At 38.8% G+C, this 21,117-nt stretch overlaps 2 protein-coding genes across 14 annotated transcripts in view; one reads left to right on the forward strand and one right to left on the reverse strand.

Annotated features, from left to right (window-relative positions):
* The window catches only part of FILIP1L (filamin A interacting protein 1 like), a 268,750-nt gene extending 268,067 nt beyond the window's left edge, over positions 1–683 (reverse strand). Inside the window, exon 1 of the mRNA XM_074361876.1 lies at positions 416–683. The gene's annotated coding sequence lies outside the window, so the exon portion shown is untranslated. The remainder of the gene's footprint in view (positions 1–415) is intronic.
* Positions 1–21,117, forward strand: part of COL8A1 (collagen type VIII alpha 1 chain) — a 497,220-nt gene that overhangs the window by 437,859 nt on the left and 38,244 nt on the right. The window contains exon 1 of one of the 13 annotated variants that reach the window (XM_010966401.3): positions 690–837. The exons of 10 other annotated variants lie outside the window; for them this stretch is intronic. In XM_010966401.3, the coding sequence (XP_010964703.2) occupies positions 783–837 (55 nt within the window). In that variant the 5' untranslated portion in view covers positions 690–782. Of the gene's footprint in view, positions 1–689; positions 838–21,117 lie in introns of those variants that run through there. 2 more of the 13 variants (XM_074361939.1, XM_010966402.3) reach the window with 2 other exon arrangements.

The following is a 21,117-nucleotide window of genomic DNA, read 5'->3' on the forward strand; positions in this document are numbered from 1 at the left end:
CATTTTTGATGATTTTGAAATTATGTATTTTAAATCATCTACATCAGCTTACAGAATCAAACTATTAACAAGAAGTCATTTGCCCAAACCATCTTTGTTAAATTTTTGACCATTTGTCTTACTCTAAAGAGGATAACAATTTAAAACTTTATTTTGGTCTTCTTTCATGCAAACCAATTTAGTAAAACATACCTACTGTCAGGATAGTTCCTCTATTTTGCAAGCAGCTCTTACCCGTATTAGCCTAAAAGTCATCATACGTCATAAGCCCTTAATTATACCTGAGATTTGCTGTATTCCTGCGTGTAATGCCCAGGAGATCCTGCTCCTGGAGAGCGGTGTTGGCAGTTCCCGGATGGTGGATAACACAGAAACATCCCCAAAGCCTCTTCTCGACAGCAATAGGGGCACTTACCTTTCTGTGCAGGTACCTCTACTAGATCACACCAGGTAGTCCTCTCTTCTTATCCCCACCAAAATCCAATAGTGGAATCCCGGGGCCAACAGCAATGTTTTCTTCTTGTCTTTTTGGACACTCTCTCAGTTTTTGTTTTATGGGCTTCAAAGCCACGGAGAACTTGCAACCAGGGGCCGCTGCCAGTTCTGCAGAGGAGAGGCAGTGGGGAGCCCAACACAGACTGGGCCCAAACACTAAATATAACCCTCTTCCCTCTCCGGGCAGCGTCCTTCATGCTCTGAACACAGGCGACCTTGCGGAATCCCAAACCCCACAGCTTGCCAGTCTCCACGGAGGAAAGTGTCTAACTGGACCGAGCTGCAGGATGAGGCGACCCAAAAGCCGGGAGCCATCTGTCCAGAGCAAACAAGTAGAGGCAGGTATAGGCTCCCTGAGTGTGTCTGTGTGTATGTGTTTGTGTGTGTGTGTTTGCATGCCTGTGCCCAGCAGCTGCTCTCCAGATTAGAAGACACCACTCTTTGGCAGGCAGCTCTGAAACCACCCTCTTGGGTAATTTCAAATTCACGTGCACATCTTGGCTGAGAGAATAAACCTCCCAGGCACAACCTGGGTCCCCTTCTCTGCCTTGTCACTCTCCCAAATACACTGTGAACCACAAACAGCAGTGCCAGCATCTTAAGAACAGATACCCAGATGGACCTTAGACTGCACCTCATTTTGTACCCTGCAACCAAGTACCGATGCGAGCCTTGTTTGAGATTTAAGTAACAAGGGCATGACCTCTTCTTTGACAGTCATAACCGAAGGCACTGTAGAGATTCGCTATTATTAACACTGTGTTGAACTTTAACTTGAGTGCCTGCCTGTTCCATTCAGTGTCACTTGAGACATGAGTGCAAAGTGCTGAGGAAATTTTAGAGCAACATTCAAATGTATGATGGTGTTTATTATTACTATTCAAGGTTTCTATTATTCAGGTGTCAGAAAAAATCTCATATTTGACATTGCTAAAATTTGGAGAATCTAATTTTCTCTAAGTGGTATCACTTATTCTGATTGCCGGGAGAGGGGCAGGAAAAAGGAACTTGTTCATTTTTTCAGCTAGCATGTACTACATCGCTAGTTAGGTATCAAGTCCTCTACCAGACAAACCTACCACCATCCAGGTGCTCAATCTGTGCATTATTTTATTTAATCCTCATAGCATCCCTTTAAGTTAGTCCTGTAGGTGATCGAATAAGAAAACCAAAGCTCAGAATAACTAAATTACTTCCCTGTAGTCTCATGGCTAGTAAATACCAGGCTGGGAATTCAAAATTGAACCTGAGTCACACCAAAACCCATGCTCTTTGTTTTTAACTATTATCATTGAATTAATTTCAAACTTACAGAAAAGATACACAAATAATAAAGAGCTCCCACTTACTCTTCACCCAAGTTCTCCAGTCTTTAGCATTTAACCACATTTGCTTTCTCCTTCCCTCCTTCCTTTCCCCTTCACCTTTTTTCCTCCTGATCTTCCTCTTCCCATTCACCCCCTTGTGTTTATATATATTTGTGTATATTTTTCTGAATCAATTTTTATACGTCAGTGTTATCCTAAAAGCAAATACACTCTCCTATGTAACTATAGTATAACAATTAAATTCAGTAAATTAACATAGATGCAGTATTACTTTCTAATCCATAGTTGCCATTCAACTTTTCACCAAATGTCTCAATAATATGCATTCTGGGGGAAAATTTAGTTTTTTCCTTTGGTGCAGGATTATTTGTAGCGTTTAGTTGTCATGTCTCTCCTTTAGTCTTCAACAGTTCTTCAGTCTTTACTTCTTTGGTGACTTGACATTTTTTAAGAGTACGTTTTGTAAAATGCTACTCAACTGAGGTTTGTGTGATATTTCCTTATTATGAGACTGAATTTGTGTATTTTTTTGGAAGGAATACCACAGAAGTAATGCTGCATTCTTCTTAGTTAATTATATGGAGACACATAAATGGAGTTGGTCCATACCAGCTCCACTCTGTTCAAGTGATACCTGCCAGATTTCTCCACTTTAAACTAACAGTTTTCCTTGTAATCAGTAAATATTTTGTAGGAAGATAATTTGAGACTATGTAAATATATCACTACTAAAGAAACTTTCTTCTGTAAGGAAGATCTTTCCCTTTTCTCTTATTTATTTTTGTATTTCTTTTTATCAATATGCACGTATGGATTCCTGTTTTATTCAGAGGCTTTTAATCCATTGATACCATTATTTATTTTGATGCCCAGTGATCTCAGATTTGGCAAGTAGAAGCACCTTCGGCTGGCTTTTATATCCTTTTGACAAGTCCTGATCATTTTCTAAGTACTGTCTTACTTTCTGGCACAAGAAAATGTTCCATGTGCATCTTGTACTTTTCTCTACTCAGCCCTGGAATTAGCCACATCTTCAAGGAGACCTGGGTCCACTATGGAAAGTAGTATTGTGGAAACTGAGATCTGGGCATTGAATGTGCTCACTAGACTGGGATGTGCTCATTGCTTCTAGACACTCTCAGCCACAAGAGCTAGGAAATAGACACACAGCCGTATCTGTTGCTCTGTCTTTTATCAAATACCAAAGAGATCACATTGATAGCTCCAGTTCCAATCTAATGCCATAGGAACATTCTAGCTTTTATCCTTTCCATGTTTGTAACTCCCTTCCTCAACGGTGAGGATAACTGAGTTTCTGTTACCCTCAAACTATTTACTTATTTGCTCATTGCCCCTGTGTGTAAGCAGTCTTCTCTACCCTGCTGGCTGATTCCTCAATCCTTACAGTCTTTTAAGCCCCATCAGTCCTAATCCCTCCAGGAAAAGGAAGAGAAATAATATTTTCTTTTTTTATTTTGATTCATTTATTAATACTTAACTTTCATTTACAGGTACTGTAATTGATGTGCTTAAAAAAACACATATGCTTTATACCACAGAGCCTAAGGACTAATAGAAATGGTAGACATGTATTTTTCTAATCAATTGGTTTGTTTTATAGGCATTATCAGCATCTTATTTCAAGAAGAAATCCATCCTAGTGCAACTTAAAGCCATCTTGTCTTGCTTAAGCTTCGAACAAGAGAAAATTTCACCAGGTTTCCTCTGAATATCTCTTGACCTTTTTTCCTCATTAGTTCACTGGTTATAGCCATGACTATAATTTGGTTACCATCTTTCCATGATCCTATCAGCCAGGTTTCACACTTCTGCAAAATAATATTTTCTAAACAAAAAGGAAGGTAAAAGGAAGAAGGTAAGATTCCTATGCTCTTTCTATATTTCAAGGCATCTGTATCTTCATGGAAAAATCTATCACAGTGTCTACAGAAAATGGGTATTTACAGGGGGAGGAAAGAGAGGACTGTTGGGCTGATTTGTAATTCTCTGGCAGAACAGATAGCTGATGGAATTGCAAATACGTATTCATAAGCAGAACAGATTCTCTAAAGGTCTAAAGGTTCCTATTCCCACCCACTCACAGGTAACCAAGCAACCAAGTACAGAAGGGAAATAACAAGAAGAATATTCATAGTCTTTTAGTGGTCATTTTTTCATTGACCTGGAGCTTCTGTTTCCTCCTCTGTAAAGATTTTGCATTGAAAGAAACCTTAGATCTATTTTAGCACTAGTATCTTGTGAGTCTCTCCATTGATGGCTTGAAAATGATCCAGGAAAACCCAATTCTATGCTTTTTTGCTCAGCTCTTACTAATAGTTATCACTGCAGATGTCTACAAGGTGTTGAGAGATATGTTCATATCAGTTCTTGAAAATATGAGAGGTTTAAATTCATTTTAAACTGTTTGTCCTTTTTTTGTTTGTTTCTATGAATCATGAAAAGAAATGCAGGGGTCTCAGCAGAGCTGGATCACAGGACATCAGAGACAGTGTTCCTGGACATGCCTCACTTTTTCTTGACTCAGATTCCAGACCCATCCTTCCCACTGTCCTCTCCCCGCCCCAGGTGGATCATGTACCTCCTTGGTACTCCCAAGAACCCAAAGCTTAATTGCACCTTACCCTCCATCTCGCTTCTTTATAATTGGCAGCATACTTGTCTCTTCCCAACTGGATCAGTCATTTTTAAATTCCAGGGTTTTTCCTAACAGACATTTACCAGCAGCAAAATTGACAGATTTAAATTTCACATTTTTTCCTCACCTTCATATTCTCTAAGGGTGGGATTATTATTATATATTAAGGTGGGATTTATTGTTGTTGTTGTTGTTGTTGTTGTTATTATTATTCATAAAAATAAAAGGTCTGAATAATCCACAAAATAGAAAAATAACTCCAGGTAAACAGGTCTGTTTAGGAAAAACCTGGTATAATGAGGGATACCTTTCTCTTCCTTTGAAGCCCACCTGTGGGCAGTGTTTTGGAATTATATGTATTTCAAGGTTTCACATTTTTCTGCAGTGAAAATTATGCCAGCAGAATCACTTAAAAAAAAAAAGATGAGGAAACATATTCTTCATTTTTACATTTTTTTAAATTTTATTTTTAATTGAAGTGTAATTGATTTATAATGTTAGTTTCAGGTGTACAGCAAAGCGATTCAGTTATACATATACATACGTTTTTTAAGGTTCTTTTTCATTATATGTTATTATAAGAAATTGAATATAGTTCCCTGTGCTATACAGTAGGTCCTTGTTGTTTATCTGTTCTTATTTTTGTTTTTTTTTTGAAGTACAATTACAGTGTGTCAGTTTCTGCTGTACAGCACAATGTCCCAGTCATGCATACACATACATATATTTGTTTTCATATTTTTTTTAGGAAAACACATTCTTGACTTCAGAACCATGTTGTTACAAATAATTTGTACTTTTAAGTTTCCAGGCCCTATTTCTTCATATACTTCAAGAATGCCAAAATACCAGGTGACAGCTGTTTTACCTCTAAGACATTCCTCAAGTATCCTATTTTGATGTCATTATGTAATGCTTTTCTCTTGGCATGGCTATCATCACTCAATAGCTTTGTTGATATGTATCACTGCATAGCTCTCTTCACTTTGCATCCAATTACTTTTCCAAATGGGTACTAGTTCTCTCCAAGCTAGAGAAAAAAGGAGAGAAGAAATCATTCTAACATCTCAAATTGGATTAATGTTTTCTCCTTGGCTAGAAAGTTCCTTTGTGAACAAGAAAATGCATGAGTTAGAAATCTTTCTCCCCTCTCAGCCTTTCTTCTCTTTAAAAATGTTATTTCATTCCAGTCTTGTTTTCCTTTCTAATGGCACATCTTATAAAACAGATGTTAGGTCAGCCGAGAGCTTGTTTAAGTTTTCAGCTCAAATCTTGCCTTGATATCGGTAGTCTCTGATAGCCTCAAGGACAGGTATACAGGTATAAGCACACAATTTTCAGTTCACTTCAACAGACATTTACTGAGTGGCCACAATATACCATGTAAAACTCAGAAACTAGTAGAAGAGGCACACAACAAAATTCTAATTTTAATGCACTGTGCATTAAATAAAATATAAATATAATTTATATAATTTTATATAAATATAAAAATAATGTAGGGCTAAACATAATGCTGTTTGAGTCTACTTGAACTGCAGGTCAGGGAGACTGCATGGGGTGGAGGTGGGGGTGGGGATACATGACCTAGACACCTTGGGGGAGGAGGAGGAGGAGCTTTCTTCCAGGGAAAGGGTAAGGACGAGGGCACGCTTGGCAGAGGACACCATGCAAGCACAGGCACGCTGGCAAGAAAGCACATGATGGGCTCAGCAATGGCACACTGCTCCCATGCCCAGAGGACACGAGTGTGGTGTCCAACTTTGTCCTAAGTAACGTGGAATCTTTTTTTGGGTCCAGAATGTTAAGGACCTTGTTGTTTTGGTGCCAAGTGTTATAACTGTACTCCGTAGACAGTGGGGAGCCACCAGGCATTTTAGCAGAAAATTAGAGGATTTGGAACCAGAAGGCCTTCTCATGGGACCCTGGAATGTTTCATCTGAGAAGAAACTCGGTGCTCATCTAATTTTAGCCTCTTGTTTTATTCATGAAAATTGTGTAACTCAGGTTTAAATTTCACACCACTGGGTGCCCTGTACCTGACATAAAGCCTTAAAGAAACCACTGTGTCACAGCTTCCCCAAAGTGATCCCTAGATTTAAGCAAGGTTATCTCTGTGCTCTGAGGGGGCCATGAGAGTCATCTCGATGCACTTTTACTGATGAATGATCCTAGGACCTCTGTGGGGTGGGAATGAGAAATGGGTGAGGCTGGCCCAGCATGGGGACCAGCAGCCTAGGTTACAAGTTGAGTGTTTCAGCCCTGCAGGGAGGATCTGGGCAGGTGGCTACAGCATGATTCCAGGTGGGCTGCTAATTTGGGGCCAGATTCCAAGCAGCAACTAGGGAATAGGAAGCTGGAGACACGGAAAGACAAGAATTATGCAAGGAAGCTGAACCCCTTCCAAATAAACTAGGTGCTGAGCAGCTATAGTCTTAACAGAAAAATTAAATACACTGAGGAAACCAGAGAAAGATTGATCCTAAGGGCTGAGCAAATCAGGAGGTGACTGGAGAACGGCTGCTGTACATTCAGTAGATGAGTAGCCAGGGCGCTCCAGAGAGCATCCCTAAGCAGGAATTCAATTCTAGGCCACATTTTCTGGTGTGGCCAGGACAGACATGGTTCTTACTGGCCAAAGAACCAGACAGAACACAGTGTGAAGATTCAAGATCTGCTTTATAGCCACTGGGCAGGGTTGGGGAGGAAGACCTTGTACCCAGAATATTTCTGAGTTTCCAGGCAACTCCATTGTTTGGCATCCCAGGCCAGGGCCAAATGGCAAGGTGACAAGGGTGTTCCACTCGGAGCAGCTTCGCAATAGCTTCCCAGGAATACATTGTACCATCTCCATTCTTAGTGTTCTGTTGCTTGACTTTAAGGTTCTTTTGTAATTTTTCTTAAGGAACACCATTCTACTTACATAATAGCAACTCTGCTTTCAACCGCAAATGTCTCAAATGAGAAAGGGCTAATCCCCCCTTATTCAGAATATATTGTATGCCAAACCTGGTGTTATAAAGCATTCATTTTGAAACTTTCTAATTGTAGCCGTAAGTTAGGTCTTCATTCTTTTAGATTCTCAAGTTCAGTCAGGGTGGTCCTGGTTGAAATGAATCCATGAAAACCTCTAACAGAACTCCAAGATTTACAGTAGTATAATAGTATCTGTGGTGGTAAAAACATAAAATAAAAAGATGGCCTTCTATTGTTTTTTTTCAATTTACTCTTTGCAGTTATATTCACTTCATTCATACATTTGGCAATTATTTATTGCATATCTGTTACATCCAGGCACACTGGAGATATAACCAAAAAATAGATGTTATTGGATCCTGCCACCTTGGAATTTAAAGTGTAAGGGAGGGATCAAATAAATAAAAAGTTAACAAATAAATCAGATAATTTTAACTTGGAATAGTGCAGTGGTAGAAAGTAAAAGAAAACTGTAGCAGAGATGGAGAGGGAGGAGAATGCCTTCTTTACGTGTCAGAGGAGAGCGCTAGAAACACTGTCTTTTAGATGAGCCAGACAGTCAGGTGAGCCATTCAGGCAGGGTCATGGCCCTATTTTTTTAAACAAGAATTCTACACGTCATTTTCACTTTGCAAGTTGGTTAAATTCATGCCAACTTTCCACTCTTCTTCAGCTTTGTTCCTGGTACACAGAAAATTTTTGGTAAATGTTTGTTAAGTTGACTTGACTTGAATTTCCAGTGGTGTAGAGAGGTGAGTAGAGAGGGAGAGTTAGAAAGACCAATGGCGTCCTCTTTACTTCCTCTCTGGAGATGGTATGTGTTGGCCAGTTACCATGGCCTCTAAGAGTTAGTATTTTCAATCTATGATGGATACAGTTTGGAGTGAATAAAATGACTCTCCACTAGAATAAAAGGTACTGTGTATATGCAATATAGGTTTTTAAGAGCATCTGGTTAGAGTTTAACGTGGCTGAAAGACACTGCTATTTTTTTTTCATGTTTCAATTACCCAAATATGGCTAAAACTGTGCTTTGGAGATTTTCCAAAATAAAAACTCTTGAGGTGAGAGAAATTTCAGCCCCAACAATAACTTGAAAATTGGAAGTTGGACTAGCAACTGTTTTTTCAACTGTCTTAACTCTGTCACCAATACTATGATGATTTGATTACATGTGACAAGTCTGGTTTCTGGCCATTAAACTGCACACTTTGGCTATAGGCATCACTCTTTCCCTTCTTTTCTTTAACCATGTGTCGATTTGGGGGCAGCAATGAGAACTATGGAGAAAGCAAGAGGTTTGGGAGTTCAGGCCTTCCCATCAGCCGCCAAGTCATACAGCTGGCGACCCTGACCTTCTCAGCAGCCTCGTGATTCAGGGCCAGCTGCAAACCAGTCGTGAGGTAGATCACTCTCCATCCTCACAGTCCCCATCGCCCAGCTTTGTTATTCAGGTGCCATTAGCTTACTTGAACATCAAGGACATCCTGTAAGGGGAAAAGCATCCCCATTGGCAAAGGGCTAGCTGGGAGCCGTACAGAGCCTGGCACAGAGCAGTCACTCAACAAAGGTGACAGCAAGCACCTGCTGACATCATTATTTTTAGTATTAATATTGGTGAGTCTTACATGGTCAGATACCAGCTTTCAGATCAACTGTTTCCACTGTTCCTCACCCCCATCAACCCCTCGGGCACTGCTTGACACCTCCTTTAAGTAAAGGCTGTTGTCCTAACTTACTCCCTGTATTTTAGAGTCATCCCTATTCATGGCACTCTCATTATTCCATCTCCATGTGGCAAGTGGCATTCCTTCTTATTGCCACTCTGAATGTCTTTATTGAGGGAGATCCATCTTCAGAAGTCCAAAGATGTATACCTACACCATTCTAGCCACACCAGTCATGCCCGGCCTTCCTCCTCTTTCCCATGCAGAGGGTGGTTTTGTTACCATCTCACTGCAGGACTTCTCATGACAAAACACAACTCAGTTTCTTCAGGCATCTTATACAGTTTGCTAAAGATCTCCTTGATCTCAAGTGCCTCATTTTGCTGGAAAGGGAGGAGCATAACACATCTGATTTCTCACTTAGAGAGTTGGGAAATAATCATTTCAGTTAGGGGCCTGGGAGACGCATCTATTTGTAAAAGAAAGGGGTTGATATTTCTCTGGCTGTCTGCTTTCTTCCATCTGCCCCCAAGCCCACACTTGGGAGTCATGGCTGGGCATCTCGCTCAATGAAATAAATATTGTAATGGGTCAAGCAATTAGCAGGCAGGATTTTGTTTGGGCTGTAACTTGACTCTAATCGCTGACCTCAGAGAATATGACGTAGCACCTTAGCGGTATGCTGGTTTAGAAGTTTCCACTCGCCTTTCCCCTTTCAGCCAGATTGCCTTTTCTATTTCTAGGCTTGTCCTGTCGATGAGTCAGGTTGCCCCAGACTCTTCTGGTGGATGAAAGGGGCATTCCTGACTTGGATGTATTTTCTGCATATATAAATTATAAAAAGGAAAAACTCTGTGTTCATTCCTTGGCATAAAAGTAAGGAAACTGGAGGATTGAGTGAAGAAATTATAAAATAGCCAACATAAATAAATCCTGGCCCTGGGGCCTGAAGGCAGCAAGATGTACAAACACAGAAAATGGCACCCCAAAATAACTCTTTTCTATGTTGAAAACAATCATCGTAAGGAATGTAAGACATCAAAGGTCATGTTGATGTTTGCCACCAAGTCTCCTAATCATGAAGTTAAAACAGTTTATGAAATATCTCTTTGAAGACCTGTATCTTCCTGCAGCACAGTCAGTGGGTTTTTGTCTCTTCCCCTGTAGCAAGTATGGAAATAGTCACCCTGCCTGTCTCCCTGGGTCCTGAAACTGTTTCAAACAACTAAAGAGTTCTCTGGCGGGTCTCACCCCCTTTGATTTCTGTAAATACAGTTTGCTACAGGAGTTCAGAGAGATGGTGTACTTTTCATGTTCTTTAAAACATGACATGGTAGGTTCCCTTGTGTGAGACCCAGAATCACCTTTCAAGGCCTCGTTCAAAGCTGTTAAATTATCAAAGGAAGTTGCTTGCTGTGCATTTTCACTTGTGCTGTAATTATTAAGAACCTAAAAACGTACTTCTGAGGAATTGATTGTTTTTGTTGTTGCTGCTGTTATTGTTCTTAGCCTATGGCTACTCTGAATAGTGACAAGATTTCCTTTTGTCACATTGGCAACTAGAAACTTAAAGAGTCCAATTTGTGCCTCATCAATAGCAAATATATAGGTCATTGTAACATCTTTAGTGTAACTCTTGGATTGGTTTCAGTTCTAATTCTTATTTTCCTTTCAGGTTCACTCCTACCTTTACTTTATACTATCTTTCTTTGTCTAGCCTTGAAAGCTGCCTTAAATCTTTTCTGGAATAAGGTGGCCTGTAGTTAACTCTAATAGCTAGATACCTTTTTAAAATGAAAGAAGAATGTTGGGCAGAGAGGGAGGGAGAGAACTGTGGGAAAAAAGTAAGACTATACAAGTGTCAGCAATTTAACCTCTGTAAGCCTCGGTTTCTCAGCTGACCTCCATCCAACATTTTTGTGGAGCTTAAAATTATTTTTAGATAGTGAAATTGAACACGCTTTATAAGTTATAGAGCTCTGTGCAGCTTCATTGTGATTATTTTCAAGCCATTATTAATTAAGGCAACTCTTCAATACCAATGCCAAGTCCTGACTCAATCTTCATCTCCGTTCAGTAGAAGAAGCTTCCTAAGAAGTATCTGAGATCAAGGACCAGGCTTTTCTGAGAGCCTTCTTGTTGTCGCCTCTAGCAGAGAACCATAATCTTTAGAGCACCACAGAGGCAAAGTCCTTTCTTCAAGGATGGCTCTGAAACCTCCAACCCTGACAGTTCCATATCTGAGCTGGTACAGGGGACAGAAATCCAGATCATCACCAAGACCTGGAAAATAGCTGGTCAGCAAATCCTATGTACCTCAGTTCTCAGACATCTGCACAAAATTCCCCGGTACCAGCCCCTCCACTCCATACATGTTCCCACTTAGAGTTGGGAACCCCAAGTTTATACTGTCTCCCACTTAGAGATTTACAGAGTAATCATTTAATTTCTGACCTAGTCCCAAAATTAGAACCTCTTGGCAGGAGCAGTGTTTATAGAATAAGGGGTATGAAGACAGCTGACAACCTTTGGTGATCACTGCTTAGCCATTGTTATCAACGATATTAGAAATAATTCTCAAGGGAATTGGGGCAGGAAAAGACTGAGAACCACAGCCCAAATGATCCATTCTTGTCAGAGGCCAGTTCTCTTTAAAGCAGACGCTGGATAGGTAAAAGCTTCCCTTAGATCCCATCAGTACCATGGTCAAGGGCAAACACTCCAAAATGGCAAGTAGGAGGCAGCACAGCATTAAGGACAAGAGCAAGCCCATGCTGTCTGTGTGGGAAGGCTTAATGGTCAAGGGACCTCGGCAAGACTGTGCACCTTGCCAAGCCCCAGTTCTGATAAATGGAGATGGTTATGAGGATTCAATTAAACCGTCCACAAAAAGTGCTTCGCACTGATATACTGGAGAGCTGGGGAGGGAAGGGGGTGATCTTTACAATCTGGGCCCCGCCCTCCTTACAGCTTCATTTCCCAGAACACCCCTGTGTGCACCTCACCCAGAAGGACATCCCCCAGCCCTCTCACATCTGTGACTTTGCACATGTTGTTCAGGAATGCCATTTCCTTTCCTGATCTGTGCATTGAACTCCCACTCTTTCTTCAACATCCTGAGGAGATTCACTTCTTTGTGAATGCCTTCCCTCGTAACAGATTCTCACTCCAGCGAAGTGCAGAGTTCTGCCCTCCTAGGCCCCCTACTGCTGCATACTCTGCACTTGCATTTTAATAATGTTTGTCATAAGATGTATTATTAGATACTATGTTTATTTCATTAAGAAACCAAATGAAATTCTAATTTATCTTAAAAAGAAAATGATAACATATGGTAGAGAAGTTGTTAATGTTTTTGTCATTGTTGTTGTTTTTCAACTTAAAACACAATCAGAAATTGTGTTTTGAAAGACAAGCCAAGAGAGCTAAATGCATATTTTTATTGAGGTATAATTTACATGTATTGAGTTACTCGAATCTTAAGTTCAGTCAGTTTTGACCTAGAACATTTAAGTCACACCTGAAAGTTCCCTGAGGTCCCTTCCCAGTTAATCCCTACCCCACCCACACCCTCCCATACAGAAGCAACCACTGATCTGCTTTCCCATGTGAATGTTGCCTACTCTAGAAGTTAAGATAAATAGAATCGCAGAGGATGTGATTTGTTGCATCCTGCTTGTTTCACTCGGTAACGCTTTTGAGACTCATCCATATTGTTGGATTTATCGGTAGTCCATTCCTTTTATTGCCCAGTGGTGTTCCATTGTATGAATAACCAGAGTTTATCTGTTCTCCTGTTGTCAGGCATCTATCACGTTGTGGTTTTTATTTTTTAAATTGTTGTACAGTAAAATTATCCTTTTTTTTCTTTTGACATACAGGTCTGTAAATTTTAACATACTTAAACATATATGACCACCACCACAATCAGTGTGTGCAGACAGTCCCATCAGCTTAGAAAACTCCCTGGTGCTCCCTTTATAATCCCACTCTTCCCCCACCCCAAGTCCCTGACCACTGCATGTCTCTTCTCTATCACTGTAGCATCACGTTGCATTTTAATTGCTTATACACATGTCTGTTGTTCTCACTATATTGTTAGCTATTCAGAGTAAGAGGACAGTAGCTTACTCATCTTGCCTCCTCTGGGCTTAGCACAGTACCTGGTGCATAGCAGGAGCTCATTAAATATTTAAAGGATGAATGAATTAATGTCCATGTAGCCACATAATGAATCTTTTCATAATTCTTAAGAGACAAGAGGAAGTAGAAAGCTGAAGAAAACCAACATTAACTTTGTTCTTTTTAAGAAAATCTTAGGTCCTTTTTTCACAGCAATAGTGATTTTATGATTTTATAAAATTCTAAAGAGCGCTGCCTGGTAATTGCCACTTGAGAGAATATGTTGAGTCACCCAAAATGAGTAATCTTTCATAAAGGGAGTTCAGCAAATGTTTAATTATACTAAAAATATTAGTACTGGTTAAGTTTGAACATGGAAATTAAAAGGAAAAAGTTAAACATGCTTCTTTGTTACCTATTTCTAAGTGTATTCCAGAAGTTTAAAATTCTCCTCCAGCGTCTTTAATATATTTTCCAGGTAGTATTAGTTCTATAAGGATTCTCTACACTATATTTAGAGAAACTCAATATTCACACTGTTACTTTTGACTGAAATTTTGTTTTCCGTATTTTCCCCTAAACCAGTGTCATCTTTATCTAAAATTTATTTTACTAAAGCCATTATTATTGCAAGTGATACTTGGTTTTTGCAGCTAGTGTCTTCCCTAGAGCATATTCAGTTCTTTTTCAGCTTCAGCTTTACTTTTCTTTTCTTCCCTTCAGTGTTTATTGGTTTTTCCTTTTTCATTAATCACAATACTGAAACGACTCTGTACATATCCTTCTTATCCTCTTCATTTCACCCACCAGGACATTATCTCTTACAAACTGAGCCTTTTGCCAGCTCCATGTCACATTTCTTTAAACAAATAAATTTTTCCATATGCTTAGCATATACCCCTGAGCCCTATAGCTATTCCCTTTTTAAAAACAGAAATGGGGAAACAGCTGTTTCTCAATTCCTATAAAATGTGTCCTGTTTTATAGATCACGCTGGACAGCTCTATTTTGATGTCTGCAATATTACTTGGTCCTTGAAATTGTGAATTTCCTGGATCTGAATTTTCCTTTCACATTTGGGAAAGAAAGATTAATTCTACTAGACATTTCAGTGTGTTATACAGGCCATGAGATCTCCCCTATAGTTTGTTTTGGTAGCTACTGAAGGGTTCACATGGAAGAAATGCCTTCTTTACTGCACAACAAAGGTTTTAACTCTTAAGATTGATATTTATGTGGTCATCTCATGTTTCAGCAGATGTTGATTTAATGCATCTGCCAGATTCTAGGCTACAAGCAGAATGTGCAAGGATGGAAGGACACCAGGCTTTCAGGTTGCCCACCGTCCAGTAGGGAGGACAGATGTAGTCTGATGGGTAGTCTAAGCAAAGGATACCTGAGCTGTAACAACCACTTAGAGGAGGAGTTGGCAAACTACGGTCCATTTTCTGACTGCCTGTTTTTGTGTATAAAGTTTTGTTGTAACATAACCATGCCCACTTATTTACATATTTTCAATGGATGCTTTCCTGATTCAATGTGTAGTTGTAACAGAGATCATATGGTCCACAAACCTAAAGTATTAACTGTCCAGTCCTCTAATAAAAAAAAAAACTTGCCAACTCTTGGCTTAGAAGAAAGAACATCAAGAACATGTATGGTCACCAAGGAGTAGGGTAGTGGAGGACACCTTGAAGAATTCCAGCATCTTACAGGATATAGGTAAAAAAAAAAAAAAGAGGACGCATGAAGTGATGGGTTGAGAACCAAACCATAATGTGCCAAAACACAAAGGAGGAAAGAGTATCAAAAAGTTGAGGGTTAACATCAGTGTCAAATGCCCCAAGGCAATCAGGTAAGATGATGGTTATAATGACCATTTCCTGAAAATTTACTTGTATTCCAGGCTGTGTGCTAAACAATTTATAGTCATCATGTCAAGATTCTATGTAATACTTCTATAAGGTTGGCACTATTAATAACCCTATTTTGTAGATGAAAAAACTAAGGCACAGGATGAGCAAGTAACTTTCCTGAAGTCACACAGCTTTAAATGGCACAGGTAGGGTTCTAATTCCACCTGATTCTAAGGAGCCTGTAATTTTAATCCCTGTCCTGTATTAATTTGACAATTAAGGAATCATTGACATCCTTAGCAGAAGTAATTTCTATGGAATAATGGAGATAGAAGATAGCTTCAAATAACTGATAATAATGTTTACCATGAGCTATGCAGTGTTCTAAGAGTTTTACACTAACTCATTTAACCCCTCAACAACCTCATTTTATGTATTAGGAAACTACAGCACAGAAAGGTGAATTAACTTGCCCAAAGCCAAACAGCTATTGAGTGACAGAGGTGTGATGTGAGATTCTTGAGAGAAACAGCTTAAGTTCTGTCCCTACATCCTTAGTGACCCCCATCCATCCCTGCCTTTTCTCTCTCTCTCAGAGACTTCAGCCTGAATCTGATGCTCCCTGTTTTATTATTCCCTGTACCCCATTGTGACAGCCATTTGGAAAATAGAAAAGAAGGTAGTTCAGTATGGTTTTTGGAATAAAATGATAGAATTACACCTATAGAAGACTCACAGGCAAATAAATTGAACCAGACCCAAGCAAATGTATGATTTGTGTTTTGATTAAATGAAAATGCCATAATAAGATAATGAGAGAGGGAAGGATTGGTCAGCAAGATCTTAGGACAATTGATTAAACATTTGAAAGGATAATAAAGTTAGAGCTTCACTTTATACCATACAACAAAATCTACTGCATAGGATTTAAGTGTTTAAAAAAAATTAAATGGTTTAACAAAAAAATAGATAAAAGTTTCTACTTTGGGATAGAGTGAACTTTTCAAAGTATAATTGCAGTGAAAAAAGATGATATATTTGCTCTTCTTACAATTTAAAACATCTGTAGGTCAAAAATAATCTTAAAAATTGAAAGATAAAACAATTTCAAAAATTAATCTTAACATTTGAAGACTAATACACATTGGTATACATTTGTTTGTGTATGAACATTAAAACCCTCCTTGACACATGAACAAAGTTTAAAAACATTCTACTCATATAAGAAATACACATGGCTAATAAAAAGACTAAACTATTTACTCTCATTCATAATCAAATGAATGCAGATTAAAATGCAATATTTTTACCTATTGGCGATGTTTAAAAACTCAGTATTTGCAAGAGTGTGATGAAGCAGGTGTTTTTATACATGTTGATGACTTTAAAATTGACCTCAAAACCTTCTGGAAGACAGTTTAGATGTTAAGACCCTAACCTTTTTACAACATAATTTCTCTTCTAGAAATTTATTCTTATCAGAAATATATAAAATGTTATAAGGATGTATATTACAAATAAGTTCACAAAAGCAGCTTTTAGAACTAATCTAAGTAATGATAGAAGACAAATAAGTATAGTAGGCAAACAACAGTTTGTCATATAGCCATTAAAAATGTTTTTTAAGACTACTGACATGGAAAAATGCTCATGATATAATACCAGAAGATAAAGTATTTTTATACAATATGTAATTCCAGATATTTAAAGTTGTGAGACTATGTGTATATATGCCTACATATCCTCAGATATACAGAGCAAAAGGCAGAAGTCACTGTATCAAAATTATAAAATATATATCTTGTTTTAGTGGGACCATCTTTTTATGGTAGTGCCAATTTTTTTTACTTTTTCTTTTTTTTTACTTTTCTTTATTTTCTGAAATCTCCACAATTAGTATGTAATGCTTTTATAGCAGGGAAAAGGGTAAAAACATTTTTTTCAGTGATGACCCCATAAAATGGTAGTACAGTATTGATAAATCAAGTCTCGTTTAATCTCTTTTTATTTACCCCATTAAATTGTTTCATCTCAGCTTTATCCCACACTATTATGTAAGACCTCAGAGTTATAGTTCTTAAAGATCATTCCCCTCTTTGTACCCCTCTTTGTATATTTCCCATGTAGTTGATAATTAGCTACAAGTTAATATCCTTAAGCCTAGTTTACCAGCAGGAAGGTTTTAAAATGAAGCAATCAAGTACCTGTCCAAAGCTACACAAAAGGTCAGTTAAGACCTGGCTTTTCCATTGAGAAGCTGGGTAAGAAAGTTAAGCATGCTGAAGCAAGGCATGTGAACATTACACCCACCTTTAACGGTTCACAAGATGCACATTAAGGGCATTCATTAAGTAATCTAGTAAGTAGTTGAAGTCTCTTTGAAGGCTGTAGGGCAGTCTTAACAGAAACAGCATGCTTCCCCATTGTAATATTTGTCTTCCTTGGGATCATAGTTTATAACAGGGTGAGTGGGTTGCAGGTCTCACTGCAGCCTCATAGGCTTTTTCCATATGAAACTTCTGTTCAAGGGACATGATGTAACTCATGTGCCCGTGTAATGGGCCATGTTCACCTATATATATTTTTTAATGTTACCCTATCCCTCTGTACATCAACACTTCAACCTCACTCTGGAAATTTTGACTTGTCCAGGATATACAACATTCTTATTAGAAACTGGCCTGAACCAGAAGAGAATCGTAAATCATAGTAGTATGACTTCATCATTCCACAAATGGGAAGACTGTGGCATAAAGTAAGAGATTTACCCAAGGTCACAAAAGTTGGAACTAGAATCTAAGACTTCTAGGACTTCCTTTGTCACTCCTCTATACTGGCACTTCCTGAAATGTGTACCCAGAGTGATGTTCTGAGAGCTGTTAACAGTTGTGCTGCAAAGAGCAGAGGTCAGGGGTCAAATAAGCCTGAGGATGATCTCATTTCCATTCCCATACTTGGGGAGTAATAATGTATATTAATATATTAAAAATCCCTGCAATAAGACAGATACTAAATCAGATGAGATGTGGAAATGACAGGCATAAACCAGCACTAGACAAACCAGAATATATATATTTTCCCCAGCTGAAATGTAAAATGTGCAGGGGTGGTGGGGGCGAGTTACTAACAGGTAGCTGGACTGATTGGGTGTGTGTGTTTGTTTCGGAGGAGGGGAGCTGTTCGCCACATGCAGCAGATTTTGCCTCAGTTAGATAAATGTTCTTCAAACATAAGAACATGCTTTCTTGTTAAACTAGGCTCTACCCACAAAGCCCCGTGGATTCCAGTACCCAGCTTAAGAGATCAGTACTACCTGAGAGCTACCTAGTTTGCTTTTTAAGTTAGAGGGGCAGTATTGCATAGTGGTTAAGAGTAGACTCTTGAGTCAAAACTGCCTAGGTCCGAATCTTGGCTCGCTCTCATTAACCTTAGGCAAGTGCTTGACTTTCCACCTCTGAGAAACAGAGATTTATAATAATAGTACCCATCTCATAAGACTGAAATGGAAGTTAAATGAGTTAATATATGTAGAGCATATAGAACACTGTCTTGCTCAAAAAAAAGTAAGAGTTAATATCGTTCTTATTAATTTCTCCAAGAACAAAGAATTTATATAGTGCTGCTTCCAGATGTATCAAGTATGCTCATCCAATAAACATAAAATTCTAATAAGCCCCAAAATGCCACTGCCAGCATCCATGGCTCTATTCACCTGACTACAGATGCAAAGGTTGACCAGAAAAGGTGGTTAAATTGAAATTACTCATAATTTGAAAACTGACCCCACCCAAATATGTAAATGTTCCAACATTTAAAATAAACTAGAAAGGAAGAAGGGTGAAGTTCTAACACTTAAGACTAAAGTTGTGGTTCTGTTGCCTAAGCTATTTGTCTATTTTTTTCCCTTAAGCTAAAAATAAAATAGGATAAGAAGAAAAAATGCTTTATTCAGGACAGAGAGCAGGCAGATAACTATTCTGCCTGCAAAGCTGCCCTCTGATACTTGCATAATCTCCACTGCATTTTTGTAACAAAGATAAGACAGGTCCTGTGGTAGCCTGAGTTTTAGCATTAAAGGTCCCTTTTCACTCCCACTGCAGCCAGGCTTAAATGTGAGTGTTTACACAAGAGGTCAGACTCCCGTGGCTCTGGGTGCTTTACCCCTGAGGTGGGTGGTTCCTGAGGAGCCTGTCCTGTGTACACTTTTGTTTATTTGCTTTGCCATTTAGTTATTCTGTGTTTTTTCTTTCTCCCAGTTTTACTGAGATCTTTTTTTTTTTAATAATACGTTCTTTATTATCGCACAAACCAGAGCAGCATGAGGCAAATAGTTAACCCAGGTTGGGTGACTTGGAGACTGGAAAAGTCTGTCATGAGTATCACATGAGACCTATAGTGCCCATGAAGAAAGTAAAACTTCTCTGCTACCAGAACACAGCTGAGGTCCTCTTGGCTAAAGATGGGTCCTGTCCACAAGTTTTCCAGTCAGAGGGGACCCCCTTTACAGCTCTGTGTAGGTTTAGAGTGTATAGCATACTGATTTGACTTACATACATCTTGAAATGATGACCACAATAAGTTTACTGAACATCTATCATCTCATAAAGATACAAACTAAAAGAAAAAGAAAAAATATTTTTTCCTTGTGATGAGAACTCATAGGACTTACTCTCTTAACAACTTTCACATATAGCACATAGAAGTGTTAATTATGTTAATCATGTTGTACATTGCATTCCTAAGACTTGTTTACTATAACTGGAATTTTGTACCCTTTGACCACCTTCATCCAATTCTCTCCCCCCATTCTCTGCCTCAAGTAACCACAAATCTGATCTCTTTCTATGAGTTTGTTTGTATTTGAAGTATAGGACCTATAACTCTATGTTCATTCCTGGTACGCAGCATAGTGATTAATATTTCTATACATTACAGCTGCTGACATGTAACAGGCAACAGAAAATTGATAGCATATAAGATCCTCACAAGTAGGAGGTGAAACATTTCCCTTTAATCATGTATTTTTTGAAGTGATATTATTGGTACTATACCTTCTTTAAAATTTTCTATATGAACTGGAAACTTATTGTATAAGCAAATCCGGATCTGTTGCTAGGGACATCTTCAGCTATGAAAATTGGAGCATTAGTGGAATGTAGACCAGGCTTTAGCAGTTGCCACTAGAAACAGCAGAATTCGAGGAGAAAAACGACCACCACCACCCCAACTCCCCATCCCTGTTCAGAATGACAAGAAAACTTCTGATGGAGAAAACTAACTCATGGGGACTTACATTCAGAACCGTTTGTTTGGTCTATTTTGGAGAGAAGTAAGAGGATGTCTTAAGGAGACTAAAAGGTAGAAAAAGTAGATCATGCCCAGTTTCTTGCTGTATATGAGAGTGAAAAAACAAAAAAGGGAAACATGGTACCTAGAAAAAACAAAACAAAACCAGAGAGACATATGCCATGTTAATTTAAAGCCTGATGAACCACCACAAGCCTATGGAAAACTGAGTGGTTTAGTGTCCCTGTGCCTGGAGCAGGGAATGAGTGGCCGGAAAATGCCAGGAGCCTGAAGGCTGAGCCTGCCCAGGCTTCTCTGAGCAGCCCCCTCAAAGCAACCAGCTGCCTTGGATTAGCTATGACAGTCATGGCCTTGGGTTTGCTGCTCCTCCTGCCCCTGATGACATAATTCTTTATTTGCTCATCAGCTCCTGTTCTCTTTTCTCAACATATTCTTTTCTCTGAAAGTTGCAACTACTTGCTAGATTATAGCCCCAAGATAGTCTTGTTTCTACTTTTGTAAGTTCTTTGCAGAGAGAGAAACTTGCACTGAATGTTGGAAGATAGGGATGAGATTTTGATAGAAAGCAAGAGATGGCAAAGTTAAAGGGCATGGAGGCATTCTGAGCAGTTAGAGTAAATGAGAAGTTCACTTACAGATTCTTTTCTGGTGTGACCTAATTGATTGTAAGTCCTTATTTTTTGATCATGGCATACCTGTAGTAATTATTT

Source organism: Camelus bactrianus, chromosome 1 (genome assembly GCF_048773025.1).
Source record: "Camelus bactrianus isolate YW-2024 breed Bactrian camel chromosome 1, ASM4877302v1, whole genome shotgun sequence".
NCBI lineage: Eukaryota > Metazoa > Chordata > Mammalia > Artiodactyla > Camelidae > Camelus > Camelus bactrianus.